General features: G+C 53.5%; 7 protein-coding genes across 7 annotated transcripts; 5 read left to right on the forward strand and 2 right to left on the reverse strand.

Moving 5' to 3' along the window:
• Positions 1-1,543: 1,543 nt before the first annotated feature.
• On the forward strand, positions 1,544-1,756 carry GCG54_00014715 (uncharacterized protein; the record flags this gene model as incomplete). Its single annotated transcript, XM_045414538.1, has 1 exon — positions 1,544-1,756. One exon carries the CDS (start codon positions 1,544-1,546, stop codon positions 1,754-1,756), a length of 213 nt encoding a protein of 70 aa, XP_045260660.1.
• Positions 1,757-9,260: 7,504 nt separating this feature from the next.
• On the forward strand, positions 9,261-11,216 carry GCG54_00014716 (uncharacterized protein; the record flags this gene model as incomplete). Its single annotated transcript, XM_045414539.1, has 1 exon — positions 9,261-11,216. One exon carries the CDS (start codon positions 9,261-9,263, stop codon positions 11,214-11,216), a length of 1,956 nt encoding a protein of 651 aa, XP_045260661.1.
• A 2,188-nt stretch (positions 11,217-13,404) lies between these two features.
• GCG54_00014718 (uncharacterized protein) lies at positions 13,405-13,803 on the forward strand (the record flags this gene model as incomplete). Its single annotated transcript, XM_045414540.1, has 1 exon — positions 13,405-13,803. The coding sequence occupies one exon, from the start codon at positions 13,405-13,407 to the stop codon at positions 13,801-13,803; it is 399 nt and encodes a 132-aa protein (XP_045260662.1).
• Positions 13,804-13,847: 44 nt separating this feature from the next.
• GCG54_00014719 (uncharacterized protein) lies at positions 13,848-14,487 on the forward strand (the record flags this gene model as incomplete). The annotated part of the gene is given in 2 exon segments (XM_045414541.1): positions 13,848-13,868; positions 13,888-14,487. 2 exon segments carry the CDS (start codon positions 13,848-13,850, stop codon positions 14,485-14,487), a joined length of 621 nt encoding a protein of 206 aa, XP_045260663.1.
• A 1,554-nt stretch (positions 14,488-16,041) lies between these two features.
• GCG54_00014720 (uncharacterized protein) lies at positions 16,042-16,936 on the reverse strand (the record flags this gene model as incomplete). Its single annotated transcript, XM_045414542.1, has 2 exons — positions 16,042-16,275; positions 16,850-16,936. The coding sequence occupies 2 exons, from the start codon at positions 16,934-16,936 to the stop codon at positions 16,042-16,044; spliced, it is 321 nt and encodes a 106-aa protein (XP_045260664.1).
• Positions 16,937-20,754: 3,818 nt separating this feature from the next.
• GCG54_00014721 (uncharacterized protein) lies at positions 20,755-22,632 on the forward strand (the record flags this gene model as incomplete). The annotated part of the gene is made up of 1 exon (XM_045414543.1): positions 20,755-22,632. The coding sequence occupies one exon, from the start codon at positions 20,755-20,757 to the stop codon at positions 22,630-22,632; it is 1,878 nt and encodes a 625-aa protein (XP_045260665.1).
• Positions 22,633-22,769: 137 nt separating this feature from the next.
• On the reverse strand, positions 22,770-23,988 carry GCG54_00014722 (uncharacterized protein; the record flags this gene model as incomplete). The annotated part of the gene is made up of 5 exons (XM_045414544.1): positions 22,770-23,102; positions 23,160-23,355; positions 23,437-23,483; positions 23,553-23,618; positions 23,686-23,988. The coding sequence occupies 5 exons, from the start codon at positions 23,986-23,988 to the stop codon at positions 22,770-22,772; spliced, it is 945 nt and encodes a 314-aa protein (XP_045260666.1).
• Positions 23,989-24,062: the final 74 nt, after the last annotated feature.

Raw genomic sequence — 24,062 nt, forward strand, 5'->3', positions numbered from 1 at the left:
TCGGTTCGTCCGCGCAGTCCATCCCCATCTCGGCGGGCCTTGGCTTACACCGGAACAAAAGCTTTCGAGCAGAGAAGAACGCAGCCGGCAACGGCACAAGAAAGAAAGGGCACTACTCCCCACACACAAGAGACATGTGGCCGTGGGGCCGTCAGCGCCGTGTCTCACTCATCCTCCATCTCCATATCTCTCTCACACACACACTGGATCTATCATCATCATCAGCCATCAGTGTCGTCCAACCATGCGGCGTCTCTGGACCAGAAAACTCCCCGTCTCACCTTTCTCCGCAGAACCCGGCTCCTCCATCTCGCCCGAGCTTCACGCGACACACCAAGGCCCGGCTCTTCTTGCCCATCCTAGCGCCGCCTGTCTATATGTTGTAGTCTATAGCTGAAGATGCCGACAAAAGTGACGACGCCAATCCCGTCCGGATATCCAGTTCCCCAAAATTCCTAATCGTCTAGTTAGTAGCTACATCGTTAGTGCCCGTCCGTCCCATCCAATGTGCATCAAAACCCACATCTCGACCCGAACGAAGAAGAAAATAAAAACCGCTATCCAACATGAAAGTGGATGGAAAAGTTCCAATAGAACCCCCAAACCATCGTCATAACGCAGTAACCTCCGCGAAACTCGGTGTTCCGGTCATCAAAATCCCCACCGCTTAAACCGGGGCGCGCAAAGGGAAACCCTCCCTCCCCAATTACCTTAAGCTTGAATCGTCTCGCGCTCGCTCGGCCCTCGTGCCTCCACCGAGAGGTGAAAAATATCCCGAGAGCTTTCTCACCTCACACCGCTGCGCCGGGTTTCCCGTGAAGAAGAGCCCTTTGAGTAATTCCAGGTGACGATGAATCTCGATGCGGATCGTCAGTCAGTGCCCAGAGTAAACACCAGCAAAACAAAATGGCAAGCAAAAAAAGCCAACACCGCCGCCTGGCCCGAACCACCCTCGCTGGCGCCAGCCAACACGACGTCGCAGCCGTACCGCCGCGTGGCTTCTGCGCCTCCCCTCTCCACGACGACGCCGCAGCCCCCAAGAAACACAACCCAATAAGCGCCCAAGAAGCAGATGAAGAGCCACAGAACAGTGGCGCACCATTCAGCGCGGTGAACTCACTCCCTCCCCGGGCCGTCTTCGTTCGGAGCACACGGCACTTTACGATGCCCCCCTCCAACCGACCCTCCCAAGAAACCATCATCTCAGAAAAACAAGTTTTTGAGCAAACCCCATCTTCCCCAACGCGGATTCCAGACCGGTCTTCAGGAGACCCATTGGCTCTAACCGAAAAGCCGCCGGCGGCCCTTTTCTGCTGCTCCAATCACGACCAGATATCCCTGCCGGTCCCAATTACCAACATCTCGATTCGCCAGCAGCCAAGCGGCGTTGTTACTTATTAGCCATGTGTCTTCGGCAACGGCACGCTCCTCAAGCATTGGCACCTCCTGTCAAACCACAAATCTCCATGAGCCCTTCGCTAAACCTCTCGCGTCTTCCTAATCAGGCCAGCGCGTTTTGAAGCAAACCCCAAACAGACGCAAAATGACGACATGCGCCGCCGCCGGATGTATTCTCGTCGGACGTGCTCCGGGGCTAGCAGGCCGGGACAAGCGCTCTATCGCCAACCTCGCCGTATTGTCGCCAGTGATAGCTACCTTGGCCATCATCACATTCTACACCGCTGGCATTCTGTGCAAAAAAGGGCCGCGTCTAGTCGCAGTCTGTGCCCTCGGCGCCTCTCTTGGTGACTGCTGATCCTTCTTTCCCTATGCGCAAGCTTCATCCTTTAGAAGATCCAAACCACTTGGGAAGTGCTGCTGTCTTGATCCCGGGCACGAGTGGATCGCAAATCTCTCGGATCCGAGTCGTGTCGAACCCAGCAACCAGCCCGCCGTGGCTGCGATTTTAAAGTTGATGACATCTTCCTGTTCAAGCTTTTTGAGTTAAATTCCCCATTCCCCATGTGTTCATGTCATTCGGGAAAACTGACTCGCCAACCGGAACCGCGAAGTGCAAGCCTAACCGCAGGAATGCGTTCATCTCGCCTCCAGTCTTTTCCCGTAGACTTCTGCCACCGGTTTTATCGCGTGGCCGTCAACGGCGGAAGGCAGGCTGTAGGACCAGTAAATACACACCGACAGCCACGTCGCGCAAAAGCCCGTGCTCGCAGATAATCCAGCCTCGAACAAGCCACCCAGAGATAAGCGACGAGATTCACGGCTCCTCGCTTGGGGTTGGGGGCTGGACCCAAGCTGGAGACGAACCTGGGTGAACACCTGCAGGATCGCACGGGAAATCAGCCACACCAAACCCAGACCCCGGTGTGGGCTCTGTGATGACACTGTGGTTGCGTTGCTCCAGCCAATATCACACTCATCCCGCGCGCTGGCAAAAACAAAAGCGATCCAGAAGGGACCCTTGGCCAGTGTCTCATCTCGGCGTTGATAACGTTTTTCGCTGCACGACGTGAGCGGCGAGCTTCATTTCCCGTACGCCGTCTGGTCACAATTGATAATCTCTCACCACGCGCCAGTGCGGCAGCGCGGGGGAAATCCACTTCATGTCTTTCCGAGATGAGGCTTGACGCGTTGTGTGGCGATAAGCAGCCGCCGAGAAAAAGATTCGTAGAATTTCCTTTTTTTGCATCTCACATGCATGTGTCGGCGCATTGTCGAGCGTGCCGATAGCTGCAGGCGTGCAATTTCCAACGGTGCCGCATGGCGTTCTTGCTCATGCTGTCTCAAATGAGGGTGACATTGTAGATAAGATACTGCAAGGCGCGCGGCGGGCGTCTTTCTCTTTGTGCGACTCGAGAATAGCTTGCTTTTGCAAGCTTATCCGCTGCATATTGAGGCCCCAAAGGTCGCCAATTTCTTGAAGCTGCGTTAAAGCTTACCTCATATCCCGAGAGTCAATAGACGATGTTCGCCAGGATGCTTATCTTTAGGGAATGCTGCTGTTGCAATCCGTGTCGTCCGCAGCCCTGTCCAGTGAAACCTCGGGTGGTAGCCTCGTATGGTGACAATCAACATATTGTCCGAATGCGCCCTGGTTTGGTAGCAGCCGATGCTGGCTCAGAACATCAACTTCCATTCAACAACATGCAAGCTGCATGAGATCAAGTATATGCCCCAGGTCTCGTCAGTTGATGAGGCTGGCTTCACAAACATCTGTGGTATTTGCTCGTCTCCTTGCTCAACCCCGGGGCCATGCCAGGAGGGATAGGTTGAAGTTGAATGCCACAGTGACGAAAATGTTGCCGTCAACTCTCAGAAGGACGCAAAACCAGCTGTTCCATGCTCAACAAAGGGGTTTCCTATCCCCCGTGGAACAGGCCGTATTCATCTCGAGTTTGTGTCCCCGTCATCTTGCTCAGCCTATGTCCGGTCAAAAGGGGGTGCGAGGCACGACATCTCATCCACAGTCGTGCCTCGTAGCACGCCGTGGCGGGAAAAGCCCGCGCTGCTGTCAACGTTGCCTCGAAGGAGACAACGCACTGAGGAGCCAGGTTGGACACAAGGTTGAGTTGTACCGCCAGACATGTAACCTGATGAGCTGTCAACGCTTCTGTGCGACAATGTGTAACGACCCCTCTTCATGAATATCCATTTCCATGGCACTGACGGTGGCATTCAAGAGTCGTCCTCCATTGACGTCCGGCTTAGGCCCCTGGCAAGAGCGGAAGGTTGGCCCTCTCATAATGGTATGAAGAAGTCGTGTTGAAGATGGCGAAATCGTCAGGTTACGGTCTCACAACAGCAAGATGGTCAAACCAGATGTACTTCTGAAGCCCACTTGTATGCTGTAACCGGGTAGACAAGCCTTTTTAGACATAATCGACAACCCAAACTTCGCTGGATTTCCAGAGTCCACTAGACGTGGCACCGCGTGAATGTCGCAATGATGGTCGCGATGCTTGTCACCATATCAAAGAGACATATTTTTGACATCCCACAGGCTAGTTTTGAGAGACTTCCTGCAGGCATTTGTTGAGTTCTGTTATTTTGTGTTGTTGTGTTCATCGGCCTCGCCACAAAGACCACTGCCCACTCAGTAAACGTCAATGTCTGCCATCAATCAACAGCAAACGAATCTGCTGTTGGCAGCAACGAAGATGGAACCGATGTTCACCATCGAGCTTGAGACAAGTCGAGAATGGTATCACGACCTTCAAAGGTATCCCTTGCAAACTCCGCGGACATCATCCAGTCGACTCTCGATGACGCCAACGCGAGGATGAAGTCGGCTTTTCGGATGCGACATCAGGATCTTCGTGCCGTCTGAACTTTTCAACGCCACCTACGTGTGCCTCGCCTGTGGACAACAGATAGTAGATCTCTTTGTTTTGAGAGATGGTCAAAGGGTCCTGGGGCGAGTGGTTTCAAATACGAGATCAGCGGTACAGTGTCCGCGATTGCCACCGCGTTTGGTTGTCTTTAGAAAGGATCTCCAAGACAAGAGTTTCGTTCATCAGCAATCAGATCTGGGGCCAAGATCAACAGTGCCACCCTGCGAATATGTCAAGCGACGGGCGAGGGGTCCGCCGGATAAACGATTGAAGCCGACTGAGCCCGGCGAGGAGCGGACGAAAGTGGAGCTAGAAACGCGGGGAAGGCTCGCTCATCCCTGCTTCGCCGGCCGGCTGCGGGTGTGCCCGGCAGGGCATCCCGCTAATTTCTTGCGGCACTATTTCAGGGCTTTCGGGCCCAGGCAGGGACGGTTGGCCCCGGACGGTGCGAGCAGTTCCCGGCAAGTGATTTGAGGGCGAGACAGGCACCGAGACGGCTGGCAGCACCACCCCGCCCGGTGAAAACCAGTTCTAAGTGGTCTCAACAAAAAGTCCTGCTGAGCGGTGTGTGTCAGATGCATCTAGGGCGGTTTAGCGGCCGCAGGTCAATCAATCACCGACCAATGATAATGGCCCGTAGTTACTGATTATCACGAGAACTGCTCGCGCTGCAGGTGGCTTGCAGACGAGGGGTAGCATCGCAGGGAGCGCGCGTGGTAGGAAAAAGCAGAAACTGGGCACGTGTGCGGTTGTGCTGTCGTGGGTGCTCGGACGCAAATACCAAGGGAGCTGACAGATGCTGGAGACGGTGAGGTTGTCGTGAAGTCTCACCGACCAAGCTGGGCGGGGTTTGCTGCTTGGCTAAGTTAAGCTGGAAGTGAGTTCGAAGCTTAAACAGTTCCCCGGCTCATGGTTTCCTGCAGAACGACGGGGCGACGGGGCAAATGCAGAGGCAGCTGGAGCTTGAATGCGTTGTTTGGTAATGTCGGAGTCATGTTTAATCAAACGTGTTTTAGGGCGGCACAGAGCGGTGGTTTGATGCCGGTATCGCTGAGCTGAAGCGCCGTCTGGAAGTCTCACTTCTCTCTAAAGTAAACTCGCTATAGAAGTAAGGGACATGTCTTTCGACGGCCGTCAAGCTTTGGGCAAAGCGTGGCGTGCCGTACTTGAATGATAAGACGCGGAAGTAAAGGGCGTCAGTGATGTGGGGGTTCGGCGGGGGTCGGTGATCGTCGGTGAGCTTGATTTGGGATCTGACAATGGCGCACTTTTTGGTGATTGATCCTGGTGTGGCGTATCAATACCGTGCCGACCGAGCAAGGGAGATGACTGGATGACCCCCGTGCGCCGTGCGGGAAACGGACAGCAGGAACGTGATGTGACGCGGGGGATATCGCGGTTGCCCGGCTCCCACGGTCAACTTCTCAAGCGACGGAGTGGTCTTGCTTCTGTGGAATGTGGAATGTTTCTCGTCTTTGCTTGATGTGTTGGCAAGGCTGGGGATTTGGGGCCACCCGTCCAGTCAATGAACGGTTTCGACGCACTTCCCAGTTGGTTCAACTGACTGATCCCAAAGCGGCAGTCATCCGATCTTTGCAATGCCCAAGAAAACATGGCGTCAGTTGAGGTGTCAAGTAGCGTCAGATAGCGCGGCGCATGAACGAGCGAAGCACTCCGGGAGACTGCCCCGGACGGAAGTGTCCAAGGCAAGAACGAACGCAAGCTGGCCCGGGTTTGCTGCGTTGTTGGCCTTGGAAGTTGGAAGTGCTGTTAGAGGTCAATTCAAGTTTTGTCGGCCGGGGGCTCGTAAAATAATTTCGGGGCTTGACTCGTAAGTACCAGCACAGCCACACCGAAGCCTCGCTGCTCATCTTAGCGATACGGTTTCCTGAAATTCGACAGAAATTACGACCCAAGAATGCTGATTCCTGGGGAAGCAACATTCCCGAAGAGTCCAGCAATCTGGGGACGGACAAGCGGCCTTCTGGCCTGGGTGCCTGGAAAGGAAGTTTTGGCGGCCATGGCGGGAATCCGGGCAGCATGTCAGTTGGCAGTCCGGGGACTTTAGCGTCGGGGCAGGGGTGGGCAATCGGTGAAGAGAATCAGGCAAAGTCGAAGAGGCAGCTGGCCTCTGGCCCTCTGCTGATATGCCTTGTGACAGAGCTCTCGAATCCATCGGTTGGGGTGGAAGGTTGGCCAGCAGAGTTCGGGTGGCAGAGGCATTAGCGGAGTGCAGGGTGGTCGAAGGCACCGCTGGGGAGGGACGTGGTGCGGCCGGCATGATATGGAGACGCTTCCGGGGCGAACAGACGCCATTTCCGTCAGGTGCTGGCAGGTTGTTGTCTCTAGAGGCTCCTCTTCTCTCCATCTCCATGCATAACGTGAGCAGTAGCGGTGGTCGAGATTGAAGCTCCAGTCCGTTGAGGTCGAGGCTGTGAGACAGAGGCGACGGCAGGCGCTACTTAGCAACGTCTGCTGTCGTCGGTGGTGTTCTCTTTCTTTCTCAACGCAGGCCAAGCATTCCTCATGGACGTCGGCTGGAGTGGTCTGGTGCCGGTCTCGTCTGGTGTGCTGGACACTAAGAGCGCAGCGCCAACACGGGTCGGCTTGCCTGGAACGTGTATCCGTACGGTACACTATGCGAGGGCGGGTAGTGCAGTCAGGTACGGAGGGTACGGCGGAGGTACCAGCCGGGCCCAGGCAAGGGTAGGATGCATGATCGCTGAGGTCTGGTTCCGTGTCGGGGCATCTGGCCCTGGGTGTTGCACCCTTGAGCGGGACCAAGAAAGTCGGTTGAGGCGATGATGTCAAATGGCAGATTGTGGCATCGGAAAGAAGGCACATGGGTTCAACGGGGTGGGCGAGATTATTGGCATTTTGGGCAGCGTCGAAGCAGTGAAGCTGGAGCCAAAAGGCCATGTGCAATTTGACATGCTCCGTAGTTGGGCTGCCCTTGGCCCTGGCATCTTGAGGAGGAAAAGGAGGAAGAGGAGGAGCTCTTCTGGTTTTGGTCTGCGCAGTGCCCTGGCCCTGCCCTGCTCATATCCGCGATGAGCATCTGACCTGTGGGAAGGGTTCCGGTACCCACGGCTGCAACGGTGGTATTTTTGGAGTACCAGCTTGTCCCCGGGAGGCTCAGAATAGTACGAGAAAAGGCGGGCTCGAATGAAACAAAGACTGGATTTGGGTTGCAAAACTGGAACGGAGGGACTGGAGAAAGTGAATGGGTTAGCTGGGTTGACTGGAGATAGACTGGAGCGTCTGGAGAGAGACAGAGAGAAGGAGGAGGAGGAGACGAGACGAAGAAGGGCCGTGTCGGCGTCGTCCTGGTTGAGCCGCCGAGACGGTCGAGGTACAAGCGGTGGAGGAGTTTGGAGTGGGAATTGGGAGATCATGGACGTGGAATTGGTCAATCGGAGTTTGTGGGAGCGGGAGCGGCAATGTACCTGCAAGGTGTGACCCTCTGAAAATGCGACTGTGTTTTGGGGGCAGCTGCTCGGTGCTCGGTTGGTCCTTCTTCTGACAGAGACAGCCGAGAGATTGACACTGACTGACAGAGGCGGAGAGGAGAGGAGAGGGCGGGGCGGCGGGTGTTGTGCGACATCGGGGCACCGGTTGAGGTGACGAAGAGGTCTGGCCGCGCTGCATGTTTGTTTGTTCAGAGTAATTATCAGAGTAATTCTTTTTTTTTTTTTTTTTCATCGCTTCGACCCGGACTTGTCGCAGGCTGTCTCTGAGACAAAATGACTGGATGATAACGCTCATGTCGAGTAACAATGGGAAGGCGGACAGGTGCATCTTGGGGGGACTCCTTCCTCATCCAATGGGACCCCAATGGCATCATCCATTCCACTGCAGCGTTCCTGCCCCGCGGCCACCCTCCTTCGGCACAGTGTTTATGAAGAGGCACACCGTCGGGATACCTGGGCCATGCACTCATTGGATCCCACTCGCTCTCTTGCTGCTGGGAAAAGTACCTTCTCCCGTACCTACCCTTCCTAGACAAGCCGCGTACCTTGGCCAGCCCGGGCGAACCCCACTACACCCTCGCATGTCCGCTGTGCTGCGTGCCCTTGGATTTCCATCTCAGTCTGAAGTGCGGTCACCGGTGTGTGTGTTGTTCTGGAAGACTGCGGGAAAAAAAAAAAAAAATTAAAAAGGACCTGGCCTGGAACGTATCCGTACATGGCGCTCTTAACCCCGGGCGCCAACAGTGCCACATAAGGTAGCCCTGGCCTTGGTAGCTCTACTTTTACTGATTTATTAAGAAAGAGAGAGAACCCAAGTACTCGGATACGTACCGCGGACAATGCGCCCACTGTGTTATTATTACGACTGCACACTCCCATCGCCCCCTCTTCCCTGCACCTGTACTTGCCGCTCCCGTTCTCGCTGCTGCTGCTGCTGCTGCTCCAGTTGCTGTTACTCACTGCATTACTTTGGTCAATCGCTTGCTGCTTCCAGGCGCCTTGTGACCGCTCACCCCTTACTAGCACCCATTCCATTCTTTCCGCGCCTCGACTTTCTCTGCTGAAGCTGCTCCATAGTCGCAACAAGTACCTACCCTACCTCGTCTGTCTGACTCTTCGACAAATACTCACGATCCGTCCTCCGCCTTGCCTTTCCCTACCTTACTTCTTCTTCTCTCCAACTGCGCGTCTGCACGGGCAGCGACAGCATCGCCGGCACCAACAGCCCCCAACCACGGACCAACCTCTCTCACACGACCACCCCAACACGCACATACACACCACATAAACTCCCGCCGGAAGGACGAGCGTCATCTTCGTCCCATCACTGCCCCTCCTTGCACTACAAAGGGTCCTGTTCTCCAGCCCTGCAAACTCAGCGCCGTCCGTCTGACTTCAACCCTCCCACCCGTTCCTGATCCCTTCGTTTTCGTTCGGATCCCACCTCCGCCCGCAACGAACAACCGCCACTACAACACCATACCTTTCGCCGTCCTCCGCCATGGCTCAGTCCACCGAGCCGCGGAGGCGGTTCGCTCCCGTCCCTATCGAAACCACGTTCGAGTCCGTTCGAAAGAGCTCCCAGCAGCAGCAGGGACAGCAGCAACAACAACAACATCAGCCCGGTCCAGCACCAGAACCTACTCCCGAACACACCCCGCGAACTCCGTCTCCAAATCCATTCGAGCACCAGCTTCGCCAGCCCCCGCCCCACCACCATGACGACCACCAGAAGCCGAAGCGCCGCTTCGCTCCCCAGCTGATCGAGACCTCGAGACGAGCCCGAAGGGTGGGAGACACCGGCCCTGCCACTCGACCGACCGACAAGACCGACATCACTCCCTACACGAACCACATCTACCTCCAGCGGACCAAGTCACGAAAGAAGATCGCCGACGGCACATCTTCTCCCGCCTCTCAGACTATTCAGCGACAGCCCAAGGGCGCAAGGCGAGAGTCAGAAGACGAGAATGCCGGCACCTACATGTTGGAGTGGGCCGCCATGGAGGCCGAGAGACAGATGCAGGAGGCCGCTCTCGCTGCTTTCCCCAACAGTCGCCCTCGTGAGGGTGGCGCTGCCCACTTCTACTTCAGAGAGAGCTCCGGGGACGACAGCACTCCCGAGAGCATCTCACCCCAGCCAACGGGGACTGCCTCCAAAACCCGTGCCCGTCACGCCAATGCACCCCGGCGGAAATCTTCAGACTTGGGCTACTGGCATAAGCATATGCAGGAGCATGCAGAGAAGCTGGCAGTGGAGAGGGGCGAGCATGTCCCCGTCTTTGACGAGGAGGATGAGGATGATTCGGCCATTGACAGGATGGAGCTCGACAGCCCCCCTGATCCTCTATGGTTGACCAACACCAGGAATCAGACCGCCGATGCTGGCTCCAAGGGTCCAATTGGCGAGGTGTTGATGCCGCTGATAACCTCCGATCCTGTCTCAGCCAAAGATACGGCGCAACCAGCGCTTCCCCCGCCTGCACCAGTGACCAAGCCCATTGGCGAGACTGGAATGCCATATGTCCCTTCCACTCCGGCCACCCAACCTGCTGCTGTGCCCATTGCCAAACCTGCCCAGGTCGTCCCCGAGACTGGTTTCCGCAACGCTGGCGGTGGCGGATTCGGCAGACCCTTTGGAAACTTTGGGTTGCCCGCCGAAACTAGCGAATTTAGGAGGATGCGCAAGGCTGCGTCGCCGCCAATGTTGGGCAAGGACATCGTCTTCCGCAAGTGCCCCTCACCGAAGCAAACGAAGCTCGAGCCGGATCACCCATTCTCAGAGCTCCCTACCGCCGAAGAAAGAAACAGGGATACCACGGGAGAAGCCGGATTGTGGAGGGGCTACTGCTTCCGAAAGAGCGAGAGCGATCAGGCCATAGTGCCTGCATCTCTTCAGGGACCCAGAATGCTGCATACACCGCTGCCTCCCTCCACTCCCGGGGATCCATTCGCTGCAGCTTTTGGCAAGAGCTCTCTCACTGACGAGCCCGGTTCCCACTATGCATCCGCCACTCTCACCCCAAGCACCGCCGAACACCGCGTTCGGTCGGGTGAGTTTAAGGGTCTTCACATGCTTCATGGCTTGGAAGAACGTCTGAAGCGCGAGAAGGCCCTCGAAGAGAAAATCGCCTCCGAGTTTGACGATACTTTCATTACGCAGGTTTACAACTACCTGTCTCTTGGATATCCAGCCATGGCCCGGTCTTTCGACGAGGAACTTGCCAAAATTTCCCACATGAGCATTGATGAGTTGGAGATGGAAGATGCCAAGCAGATGGCGTCCGGCCACTTGATGGAGCCAGCTGAGGCCGAGATGGCAGAGGAGAAGAGGTGCCCCCGATGGAAGGCGCTTAAGGCGTACATCTTTGAGTGGGCACGACAACATCCTGACTTAGACAGCCTTGATCCTCTCGCTTGGGGTGTGCGTGAGAGACGAGGCAGTTGGGCAATCTAGACGGAAAATGATGGAGATACAAATCATACAGCGGAGGATTGGTTTAGCGACACAGCATGGTCAGACGGAAGAAAGGGTTTCGGGTGCTTTTGCGACAACCACAGCGCGTTATCAACGGCGTTTCAGTACAGTCTTTCATTGCGAGGAGATATATTTTGGTCAGCATTAAGATTTCGGGTGTTTCGATATGGGCAAAAAATACGCGGTGTTTGAAAGAGGGTCTAGAACAGCATGAAGAGGTGCATGGCTGCATTCCCAGAGCCCAGACGGCGTCTGTGGGGTAGACAGTGGGGTTTGGTGCATTCGAGACCAACAGAGAGGGGCGAGTGAGGATCGGTCGACGGCCGGGCGATTCCGTAGGGCAGAGCGGCGCCGAGCGAGAGGGGAAACGGCCGCGGACGAGGGTCCTCTTGATCGATTACAGGAAGGATCTAGGTACAACTTGTACACGAGCCCTGCCCAGTAGGGGTATTCAATTTTTTGGAGCGCGCACAACAGGATATCTCTGGCGCTCTGATAAGGCAATGTGAACCGAGGGCGGCGGCGGTCGCCTGATTTAACAAACATGATGGGATCATTGGTTCGCTGTGATGTGTGTGTTCCAGATAAGCCCTCTTCGTGTTTCATAGGTTGGCCTTCCACTGGCTGTCATACCTGCTTTTTCCTTCAGCCCAGAATCCGGAGTTAAATTCAAGATGGTGAGATCAGCAGAGCCCCGTTCCCAGAGTTCATGTCGCACACTAGTCCGTCACTGTCACCACATTTTAGAAGGAAGGAACAGCTGATTATCTTCTTCATGTGAGGTATCTATGTGATGTTTTCAAAGGAAGCATGTAGAAGTATAGGAAGCTCTCTATATAAGAAGAATAGATAATCATTGCATAGATGGTGTCGATGATGATGCCTGGTCGCTTCTGCATTAGATGTGAACAATGAGCTGGGACTTTTGAAGAGGTCGGTTTGGACATAAGATAGGTGCTATCAATCAAACATCTCCTCCCTTAGTTTTTTTTTTTTTTTGTATCATGCTTTATCTTCAGTATCTCTATAAACTTAATCTAGGATGAATATGTCTGCAATTACCCTTGCTGAACTGTCTCGTCCTAGATACATTACGTTTTATATGAGTACACTCTGGTAGGTTGGCTTTGCCATAGAATCTACTTCCTGCACCCTGTTAGTCTCAATACTGCAACAGTGCCCCTGTTGTCGTTTTGTCAAGCGAATATCCTCGCCTAAGTCGGGGCCTGCGTTGTAACTTGTTCGGAGCTATTTCGCCACCTCTGGTCTCGCTATCCTAGTCTCTTTCTCGGCTCAAAGTCTGAAATATCCACATATACTTGAAATTCTAATCGAACAGGCTGAATGCCGTGGAAGATGGCTAGCATATATGCCTAATCTTGTCTTAGCTGAAACTACTCAGACAGAGCTCCTTCCTCTGGGTTGGGACACTGGGAGGGGCGTGTTGGCCAAACTCTTCACTCCTCCGGGCATGCCGGCTGATATGGAAAGCCTCCTGTTGTTTACTACGTTTGGTGTTTACACCACCACCGAACAGAAAAAAAAAAAAATTTCCTGTCTTAGACTGTGCTTTTCGAACACACCCAGACGTATGGTAAGCTCATCGTGAAGGCGAAGGTAAGTTGCCGTGCGGCTGTATGAACTGGGGGCCCAAACTACAGCTCAACGTCTAGAGCGGGCGTCAACCTCATCCGACCTAGGTGGGTGGGAATTGTTCTTACATCAATCGCCGTACTCGGCCCTCGGCGACACCAGTCAAGCAGTGCAGATCGGCCCATAACATACACACACGGCACGATCACAGAACCCCGACCATTGTAATTCGATGTCCAATGGAATCCAGAAGCCTCCCCTCCCGGTCAATGTCCCAGTCAAAACCCCCGACTCGGAAAAGATCAGGAGGGCCACCAGCAGGCACGCACGAAGCTCAACAAAGGTCCTACAGGATTGGTTCGCCGCCCATCATGCATATCCGTATCCCTCGGACCAGTAGAAGGAGGAACTGAAAAGCCTTTCCGGGCTGAGCATCCGACAGATCTCATACTGGTTTGTCAATGCCCGCCGTCGAGGAGGCGTGAAGAAAAGGGCAGTCCCTACAGAATCATCGCTTCCGGAGCTGCTGCCGAGCACAGAGTCGGCGACTGTCCAGAACCCAGGGTGGGATGGCATGAACCCCCTCGACCGCTGGAGGAACTCGCCGCCCGAGGAAGAGCCGGTTTCGTTGGACGCCATCGCAGAAGCCATCGGTGCATCACAGAATCTTCCCGACCTAAGTTCTTCCATCGACTTGACTGAGCCAGCGAGCAGGAGTCACTGCCAGACCGCACTCAGCACCGACTCCATCAGCTCCCTCGGATCCTCCGACCAAAGCAACTCAAGCAACTCCTCCGCACGCTCATACGCCTCCGACTCGCTCTTCAACATCCGGACGCAAGACGGCCGTCGCCGCAGACGGCGAAAGAACCAAAAGTACCGCAACCCGCTCGCCGCGTCCACCACCGACGGGGCAAAGCGCATCTACCAGTGCACCTTCTGCACCGACACCTTCAAGTCGCGGTACGACTGACCGCGGCACGAGGGCACCCTACACCTCGTCCTCGAGAAGTGGACATGTCTCCCCGCCGGCCCGCGGTACTCCGACCCCGCCGAGGCTGTCGCGCGCTGCGTCCTCTGCGACGAGGCGGATCCCTCAGAGCAGCTCCTGGAGAGGCACAAGTACCGCGAGTGCGCGGCCAAACCGCTCGCGGCGCGGTCGTTCTACCGCAAGGACCACCTCCGGCAGCACCTGCGCCTCGCGCATGGCTTGGACGACGTGCTGCCGTCGATGGGCGGGTGGAAGATCAAGATCACGAAGGTGAAGTCCCGGTGCGGCTTTTGCGGCGAGATGTTCGCGCTGTGGGCGGACCGTAATGATCACCTCGTCGAGCACTACCGCGCCGGGGCGCTGATTAAGGATTGGACAGGATGTAGGGGTCTGGAGCCGGCTGTTGCGATGCTCGTGCAGAATGCGATGCCGCCCTACCTGATCGGGGCGGAGGCGAACAACATGGAGCCGTTCAGCGCGTTGAGAGTGGCTTCTAAGTCGCCTGCGGCGGACGCCGGGGGCCATGCTGTGCCATCGCAGTTTGAGTCCCTGACGGCAAGACTGGGCGACTACATCAAGGCCGCGATGGAGGATAACAAGCCGGTCACGAACGACTCGATCCGGAGGGAAGCGCGGGTGATCGTTTACGGGGATGATGACCCCTGAAACCAGACTCCTGCCGACAATGGGGAGTGGCTGCGGCTATTCAAGGCGGGCTACGGTCTGGCGAGCGATGTGAAATTGCCAGGCTCCAGAGAACCGGATTCTGGTTGTGGATGGCCCGTTGAGTCATCTCTTGACATATTTTCTGACCTAAACACAGCAGTCACGACGCCATTCACATTCGATAACATGCAGAATGCAGCTATATCGAGCTCTGCGTCTATCTGGCTGGACCTTTGCGGTGCTCCGGTCCAAGACGTCGCAGGGGATGGGGTAGCTGTTCCTTGGTCGTGACAGACCCCGGAGTGTCTGGCTGAATTCAGGCAGATGGGATATATGCCTTCAATAGAGATACGTACAGCTGCTGAAGTTTGCAACATCAACGACCCGTTCTTTGGGGCTCCTGTGTGCCCAGAACTGTTGGCAGCCGAGGAGCAATTCAGGAATACAGCATAGTGGAATAGTCGTGCTGGTAAATAAATAATTTTCATTTCCATTTCTAATTTCTCCAATCTTGAAATAACCTCTTTCACGAAGTCTACTCATCCTTCACAGCTTCAGCCAAAGCCAGCTCAAGATCCCCCTTCAGATCCTCCACATCTTCAACGCCAATACTCAACCGAACCAAATCATCATACACACCCACGCTCTCCCTCGCTTCGCGTGGCATAGGCGGGCCGTCTGGGGCTGTGATGGCTGCGTTGGTGAAGTTCATGCGGCGGAGGCCGGAGATGAATCGGGAGGATGTGCGGTTCGTGGTGATTTTCCCGGATGGTGTGAGGAACTATCTTTAGCAAGTTGGTGGATGATGGGTGGATGGAGCGGAACGGCATGTCATCGGGAATCACGCCATCACAAATGGGAATTCGCTGAGGTCTTCGTTTGGCATTGCCAGTAATGTTCCCAGAACAGGAGAGTTCATGAAGGTGATGTGACCCATACTTCGAGTCTCGCGTCGGCTTACACCGGCCGAAAATATGGACCCCCGCCTAGCCCGGCCCCACTCGGAAGTGTCATTCAACGCCCTGAGAAATGCCATCCGACGCCCTCTAAGAATATGCCAGGCCGCATGTCACGAGGTAACAGAACATTTGGCTTGTAATCGTTTAAATTTGCAAGATTTTCATGCTGGAGCACGCCAAGTCCCCGCCTCAGCCTACGCCCTTGAGGTGCCATTTGGTTGGAAGCTCGCGATGGAAGTACGCGAGCGCACCTCTGGACGGGCGAAACCATTACGTCGCTGGCTCGGGGCTCTTTCGCAGTAATTACTTGTTTCCCGAGGATCAAGCGCTGAGTATACGCCGCAGGCCTTGGCCCAGCTATGTTCGCGCGAGTAGCTGTAGGTTAACAGCATGCATGACGCTCACGGAGGTATATTTCAAAGATGGTATCGAAAGCCTGTTACCTTTTATTCAAGATAGAAAATATTTACGATGCTAGTGAAACATGAATTCTGGTCATAATCGCTCATTGGCATGAAACTACTGCCCGTCTAATGTTGTTACTCGATGACAATGCTTTCATAAACAAAATTATTCCACCCACGATAATCTCTAGCTAGAACTGCTCAGTCCACACGCTGACCATGTCCGTTCCTTTTCCGTTCTCGTAAGACCGCGACGGCTTGAAATAATCCACCTGCCGGAAAGCTCCCTCGAGACTTTTGTCTTCCGCGTCCTCGATCACCGGCTCCTGAATAAGACCATCGCCACCCTGCGCAAGAATGTTCCAGTATACTCCGCAAAGACCCCAAGGCGGTCCCGGCATATCGAAGTCTTTGTAGAGAGGGAACTAGAGGCAGACGAGAACACCGGTGAGTGCGAGACGCTCCTGCATACGCCGAACCCAGTCTTTCCGCCATCACATTGATTGGTTATATCGCCCGAGCAGTATGGAGCTACTCAAACACTTGGACGGCGATTATGGACTTATTGAGGTCGACGTGCACTTTATTTGATAGATGTCAGCGCATACCTCTTGCACGTCGCGATATATGCCTGTTAGATCTTGGTTCACAGCTCACAAGTATATTCTACCCGCCAAGAGAAGGAACTTTTCTAAAAGCAAGACGATGTCATTCATGCTTCAGATAACAAGAGGTAAGGAACCAAGACAGTTCTATTTCGCGCCCCAAACACAAAACATGCCAGCCCTCATGAAGCATCTCAAGTACAGCTTGCTCAGCCATATCTTGCGAGTCTTAAGCTTTTAAGGCGTGAGCGTGCATTTCAGATCCGTGTTGCATCTATTGATACACTTCACATAGACATCGTTGCTCCCTTTCCCGAAAAAGCATTCTTCCCGGCATAAGTTACACTGTATCTCTTTAGTTACAGCGCTAAGAGTAGTCAGATGGCTTGCTTACCGCTGTGTTCTGGCGAGGTTCGATGGCAGTGGGGCCTGCAACGGCAAGGCCTGCGAAGAGGGCGAACAGAGTGATGGAAAATTGCATTCTGTAATGGGATAATAACGTCGGTCAACGACAATACTTGAATATTAGTGAGGGTGAATGAAAGATAAAAGAGAAAGTTTGTATCAGCTAATGGTAGAGAGCGAGTAGATGTGCTGGAAATTATCTACAAGGTGAGGAAATACAGAGCGAGTATCACTTCTTATATAACCATGTAAAGAGGGACAGTTTGGAAGCAATCAGATATTTACCGCAGTGTGGACATGGTGCTCTTTACAGTTTTGTCTGGGTATTTCGAGCAGGTCAGGGGCTGCAACTCTATTGTTATTATCCCCTGTTCTGCACTATCAACTTACGCAGGCCAGCACCCCAACTGATGGGTTCGTAACACTGGGGCTCCGTAACCTGACTCGATGCTATGGCCAGCTGACACAAATCTGACACAACGCCAATGGAAGGCCGGCCAATGGTCTCTAAAAACAGATTATGAAAGGGCCGGCCAAGTCACTTATTGGTGTGTTCGATGTGCTAGAGTGCGGTTACGGGCGTGGGAAATTTTCCTTTTCGTACTTAAGCGGTACTCATTGTCGAGACAAGCTCTCTTGTCGGCCTTCACTCGTGGACCAACACCCTGGGCTTCATGTCCCACCCTTGGACAGCTCGGGGTCTTAAAATGTCTCCCAGCACAGTCAGCAACGGCACCAGTGAGCAGGGTCAAGCGACGGACATTGTGGCCTCGACGGATGACTGGAATGACTGCCCCCTCTTGGGTGTTGCCACCTGCCAAAAAGGAAATGCGACCAACGTTAATGCCAACAAAGCCGCCCAATGATTCACTAATCTACTGCTTACATACTGCAGCTGAAAACCTCACCAAGTGCAGACGAGACCAATGGCGACGGCAGACCAGAGGCCTAAGCTAATAGCCAACTGCACAACAAAGCAGCAGCTTCAACAACAACAAACCTGGAGTTATCGCCTGTTCTACACTAGTAGCCGCGCCGGCCAGCGCCCCGATTGGTTGGGCCATAATGGATGTAGCTATTGTATCTGCCCGGTCACCATGTTTCACTTTCCAGGGCTGGTTCCTCAGATCTAAAGTCGCTATGATGCGAGACCTGGTGACTTAGACTTCTTGAATTATCACGTCAACATCTTTTCGAACATGACTAAGATTGAGGTTTTTGAGGGTACAGGTAACAGAAGTCTGTCCCGAAAGGAATGGTCCAAGGCAGCGTGTCTGGTGAGGTGAAGGGTAGCGAACTAGCATAGACGCAAAATGTTGGAAGATAAGAGCAAGGCATGTCGATTGCGGCCTTATCGAGTCACTCGCGATGCACTCAAGGACTTGTCCAGGAGTCTGTCTAGAGAGATAGGCGCAATGAACAGTTGACGATAAGGTATGGACATACTCCCAGCTGTTCTTGGGAACACGGACGGGTGCATCTGTGTTTTTCTAAGCATCGCTTCCCGTGTTAACAGAGTGTAATGAAACAGGGAAGTTTCCAAGGACAAAAGTGCACGAAGCGGAGGCGAAGTCAACCCGGTCTGGATGATCGACAAACACAGTAGACAACTGGTCCAAGAGAAATCAGGCAGACGTGCGGCCCCCGAGCTTTGGAAATATGCATGTCCAACTCGGGTTTGCGGAATTAGAGCGCCAGGATTGGAAGATATTCTTGTGGTCACAAAGCCTGCTTGATGCAGCCCGGTCAGCCCTAACTTGGCTGTTCATAGCCGCCGATCTCTACGCAGCGATTGCTGCGGATCGGTGGTGCATGTAAGTTGATCTTGAAGTCCATACTCGCTCAAGGACAAGATCATCCGCACACAATCGAGGAGCCTGGGAAAAAAAAGGTTCAAAGTTTAGAATTCATAATCCCTACCCCTTTCCTATCTTCTTCTTCGCTCCATGGTGGCCCCCTCGACTCTGCTGAATTTCCGCAACTCTGAGGCTTACATCACAGCCCTCAGCTGTTTTGTAATTATTGATAGCTGCTTTTACATCCATTGATTGTCCCACATCCCATGTTTCCTCTTTGCATCGTTGGGCTGTTTGACGTGATGAGCGCCTTCCTCCGGCTACCAGGCCCCAGTGCCACGGTGATTACACGCATAATCCCGTCTATCTCTTGGGGCAAGAGGTCGATCTATCATGGCAGAAGGATTATGATGTGATCGACTTGATCCTAACCCAGTCATCACCTGAGAGGGATCCATCCGTCTACCTTCTGAATGAGTTCATCTCATTACTCTGCATCGTTGACCTTTGACGCCGGGCCTGCGCAATACTGACAAGAGACTTGGTTACAGACGCAAGGAGCGCCGTCTATTTCTTTCCGAATGCTACTAGCTGGGACCACCGGGGGCGGTACAACATCCCATTACTTCAACATTACTGAGGCTGCCGCCTCAGAAACCACTGCGTCATCCTCTGCGGTTAGGTCGCCGACCGCATCTTCCACATCGGCGTCGGCATCCACATCGGCTCCCCATAAAGACGAGGGAAAGGGAAGTTCTGGTGGGGCTATAAAGCGGGCATCGCGATCGGGGCGACCCTAGGGACTCTTGCAGTGGGCTGTCTGGTGGGATAGATGGTCTGGAAGCAGACACGAAACAGAAAGTAGGCGCTGACAGACCAGAGCGATAAGTCGCTGCACGAAGTGCATGGGCAGAGTTATATTCGCTATGGGCTTGGCAGCTCAGATGAGAGAGATGCCAGAAATGAATTGCCAACCGATCCAAACTGGTGAGGTTGCAAGATGAGCATTCTTGAATCACCTTGAAGTACTTTGCGCTAAGACCCCGTCATGTACCACTACTACAAGTGATTGATCATTATATGGGCGGATTAAGAACGCGGACTAAGAGTGTAACGTGTGGATCGAATCCGATATTGATCACGCAGCCTGCGACCATGGTTTTAAACTGACTTCTAGACGGGCGATAGTATGTTTACAGCCAATTATTGACTTGATTTCCGTTTAGAAGATAAGAATTGAACTTATGTCGGTGGCAACGCCGATCTATCCTTGGGGGGGGAGATCTGTGTTGCGACCAACTGCAAGCGCCATGCGAATCATGCCGGCAAATCAACGTAGGTATCAATACATCACTTTCATTCAAACCAGTACTTAATGCTGTATAGGTATACTATTATGCAAGAACCATTTGCTAATGACGGGATCCTGATTGACTTGGTTTTAGAAAGAAAGTTTTCTCCCAAGCATCCATAGAGTCGACCATCCTGCGAAGCGCGCACCCCATCCCTTTTTCGTATCCAATGCGAGAAATCGACCCGACCTTTAGGAGTGCCACAAGCAACCGCGTACATTGTTCCACAAGCCGAAATACTGAGATATGAGAAATCAAATTGACGCATCACTCACTCGTACAGCAGACATTATCGAGATGACGATCTGCTTCGTCCTCAAAAGAAAGCCCACGTAGTACCTCTCGCTCCCTTACTGATATGCTTGGCGATGGTGTGGTGTAAATATCACCGCAAATCCAAACCTTTCGTGAGTCCAGAAGTTTACAGTACATCGAATATTTTGTTCCCCGAGAAAGAAGGGCAGCAAATTTTCTATCTATTCACGCAAACATGCAGCGCCGGTGCTCTCCTGTCAAAATCTCTGTCGACCTGGCATTGATGTTTTCCTGGTAATTCAAACTTCCCGCCTTGGGTCCTGACGCCCCTCATACGCAGAAAACCACATAGCATATGATAGCTGACACGACCTTCCAGGGCTGTGCTGTTCGTTGCTGTCAATGCACAATCTGCCCATGCAAACAACGTGGAATGCATCGGAGCGAATACCACCGGGCCATGCTTGGTCACCCCAGATTGTTTCGATCCGATGTACGCCACGGCAGTCATTGACAAAGATGAGAATATGACTCTGCCCTCTCGCCATCGGCGGATTTCTGGTCATTTCGAAGACACCGACGTCGATTTCAACATCTATTTCCCCCCAGAGACTCAGTGCCAGGGTCGTTTCTTCAGCTACGTCTATCCAGACCAGAACTCCACGGCCATAGACCGGCGGATTGGCTTTGCGCTGGACAGTGGTGCCTACCTCATTCAAGTCTCTGGCACTTCGGGATATCGCGCCGACGCCGCCGCTGCGAAGTTCTCTCGGTCCATTTTGGCCAACTACTATCGCTCGGTCCCCGAACACGTCTACGGTTACATATATGGCGGCAGTGGAGGCTCGTACATGACGATAGGTGCAATGGAGAACACTGTCGGTGTCTGGGACGGGGCAGTGCCCATCGTGATAGCCACACCAGTTTCAATTCCGTTGAACCACGCGGTACGCAACCTGGCCTCAGCAGTGCTCAGGAACAAGTCATCCCACATCGTTGACTCAATCAGAAGTGGAGATGTGGGAAACGCCATGTCGAACCTCAGCGAGGCTGAGGCATCTGTGTTCAGGGAAGCGACGCTTTTGGGCGTTCCGATGGAAGCCTGGGAAAACTTCAGCGGCCTCGCGAGCAGCCGAATGCTGAAAGTTCTATTGAGCTCGGTCAAAAACATCGATCCTTCTTACGCGGACGACTACTGGAGCAAACCAGGATACATGGGGACTGATAATTCTACTCTATCCGACGTGCTTCATCGCAACTTTGTCAATCTCACAGCGACAGTGAAGGAGGTCATCGAAACCACCGGAGATGTTGACCTCGTTTCTAACGTCACACTTGAGGGAGTGACTGACAAAATTGTCAATTTCGACGGTCTGGAATTCACCTTCCTCGATACGGACTGTTCGTCCAAGGTTGGCACCTTGACCGGGACCTGGAACCCCATCACCAAATCAATCATGGTGACCAAGGACAATTCGGACATCGTGTTGGGCAATCTGACCCAGGGTCGTCGAATACGCGTCGATAATAGCTGGTTCATTGCAATGCATACATACCATCGCCATCAAATCCCGAATCGACCCGGTTTCTACGGATTCGATCAGTTGATGGGACCCGACGGAGCCCCTTTGTATCCCCAGCGAGCCGTACAAGCCGCTGTCGAAGTGGCCAAGGGCGCATGTGGCGGTTGCACCCATAGCGGCAACATCACTGGGAAGATGATAATAGTGGACAACCTGCTTGATAGCGATGCCTTCCCATGGCATGCAGATTGGTACAAGTCTCAGGTACAAAGGGCTCTCGGTTCCAGCTTCGATAACAATTTCCGGTTGTGGTACAACGAGCGCGCCGACCACTTCTTCGAGCCTGTCGCGGAGAATCTGAAAGACTTCATTGTGGACTACACTGGGATGTACGAGCATGCGATGCGCAGTCTCAGTGCCTGGGTTGAAGACGGCATTCAACCACCGACATCGACGAGCTATCGAGTTCAAAATAGCCAGGTCGTTCTTTCCGGCAAAGCAGACGAGCGCCATGGTATCCAGCCCATTGTTGAGCTTTCCATGAATTCGTCGCTTATTGGATACATTCAAAGGGGGGCCGAGGTGAATCTCACCATGCGGGCGGTAGCACCTGTTGGGGCTGGCAAAATCGTCGCTGTCGATTGGGACTTTCTGGGAGCCAAGAAGTTTGAAAGCGTGCCAATTGGCGAACCTAACGAGATCGTTGACTTGAATGTTCCGTTCGTTTATGAAAATGTCGGTACGTATCTGTGTGTGGTTAAGATTACTGCCCAACGTGATGGAAACTCGTCTTCCCAATTTGCTCGGGTAAGCAACTTGGGGCGGATGCAGGTTGTAGTTGGTTGATCTGCTCCAGAAGCATTCAATGTTACTTGTCTTCTACCAGATACAATGAGGCCTAAGTTAGGCAGTTTAGTGCTTTTCTCGATTAAACCAAAGTGACGTAGAGTCCAGTTTGAACACCAGGATGCCAAACCTCTCACTTAAGGATTCTTGTAAGGCGGCGAGATCTTATTGGCCCCATCCTTCAAGACCGGAGGCTTCATCTTTGCCAAGTCAACATCGGGCAGGACACGCAGATTCACCGGATGTCCAGTCTTGACGCGCTCGCCAAACCCATCGGCTGGCACTGCCCCAATAGCCTTTCGCTTCTCATCGGAGAGATGGTTGTACTCGTTAGTCATGCACACACCGCATATCTTGCAGAATGTCTTGTTGAGGACGTGACGCGAGAAGCTGTATCGGCCGATGTTGGCGGGTTCGGTGGCGTGGAGAACGACTCGTTCCTTCTTCGGATAGATCCATCGGTAGGCGTTCTGTTTCGTTTCCGTCAGCGTCTGAACTTACAACGCCAAAGAAACCCTTCGACTGACCCTCACGCAGATACTGCAATTGCACTCGGCTGTTTCATTGTCATTTGTTTCATCCAGCGGCTCGCTCATGAAAGCCACGGTGACTGCGCCGCAATGACAAGAGCCGGTGTAGAGCTTGCTGCCGTCGATGGCAGGGGGCAGCGGCCCGTCATGTTCGGGAGATGCATATTTGTCTCCGAGAGCAGCGCCGTCGTACCTGGGAACAAGCTGATTAGCCAAATGGAGTCCTCCTAGGACATATTTTCCAAAGATATCTGCATCTTCAAGAAAGGCTCACGGTTGCTTCTCCAACTCAAAAACATCAATACCTTGAATGGTACGAATCTGCAGACGAAACCTGGGTCAGTGCCTAATCGTGTGCAGATGGAGTATTAAGATAAGGAGGTCACTCACGTTGAAGGCTCTGCCATTACCTCCAATGAACTCCCCCATAACAGGCGTGGCACAAGTGGGACAGAACTGCAAAATCAATGTCAGCGACTGGGCTAGGTATCTTGTCTTCTCATATTCGTCATCGAATTTGTACCTTGTGAGCAAGCTTCTTCGCACCAAAGGTGTATTGCGAAAGAGCGTTCTTGTCGCCTTTGACAATATCGAACTTGCTGTCTTCTGTTGGAAAGACCCAGAGGTACCCTTTCTTGTGGCAGATGCTGCAGTTGCATTCCATCGCCGACTTGATCTCCGGTAACTCAGCTTCGTAAACGAAGGATCCGCAATGGCAACTGCCTCGATACAGACGTAGACTTGGCTTTGGCTGTTGCTGAGATGCATCTTTCTCCGGCTCTTGCTGCTGTGCACCGTCCGCTTTCTTGCTTCTTGTGGTGACCATGCTGGGCGGCCTGACGGTGGTCGTACTCAATATGATCAACGAAATTAGAGTCTTAGAGGAGGACTAGAAGTAAA

Source organism: Colletotrichum gloeosporioides, assembly GCF_011800055.1.
Source record: "Colletotrichum gloeosporioides strain Lc1 chromosome Unknown consensus_66, whole genome shotgun sequence".
Lineage (NCBI taxonomy): Eukaryota > Fungi > Ascomycota > Sordariomycetes > Glomerellales > Glomerellaceae > Colletotrichum > Colletotrichum gloeosporioides.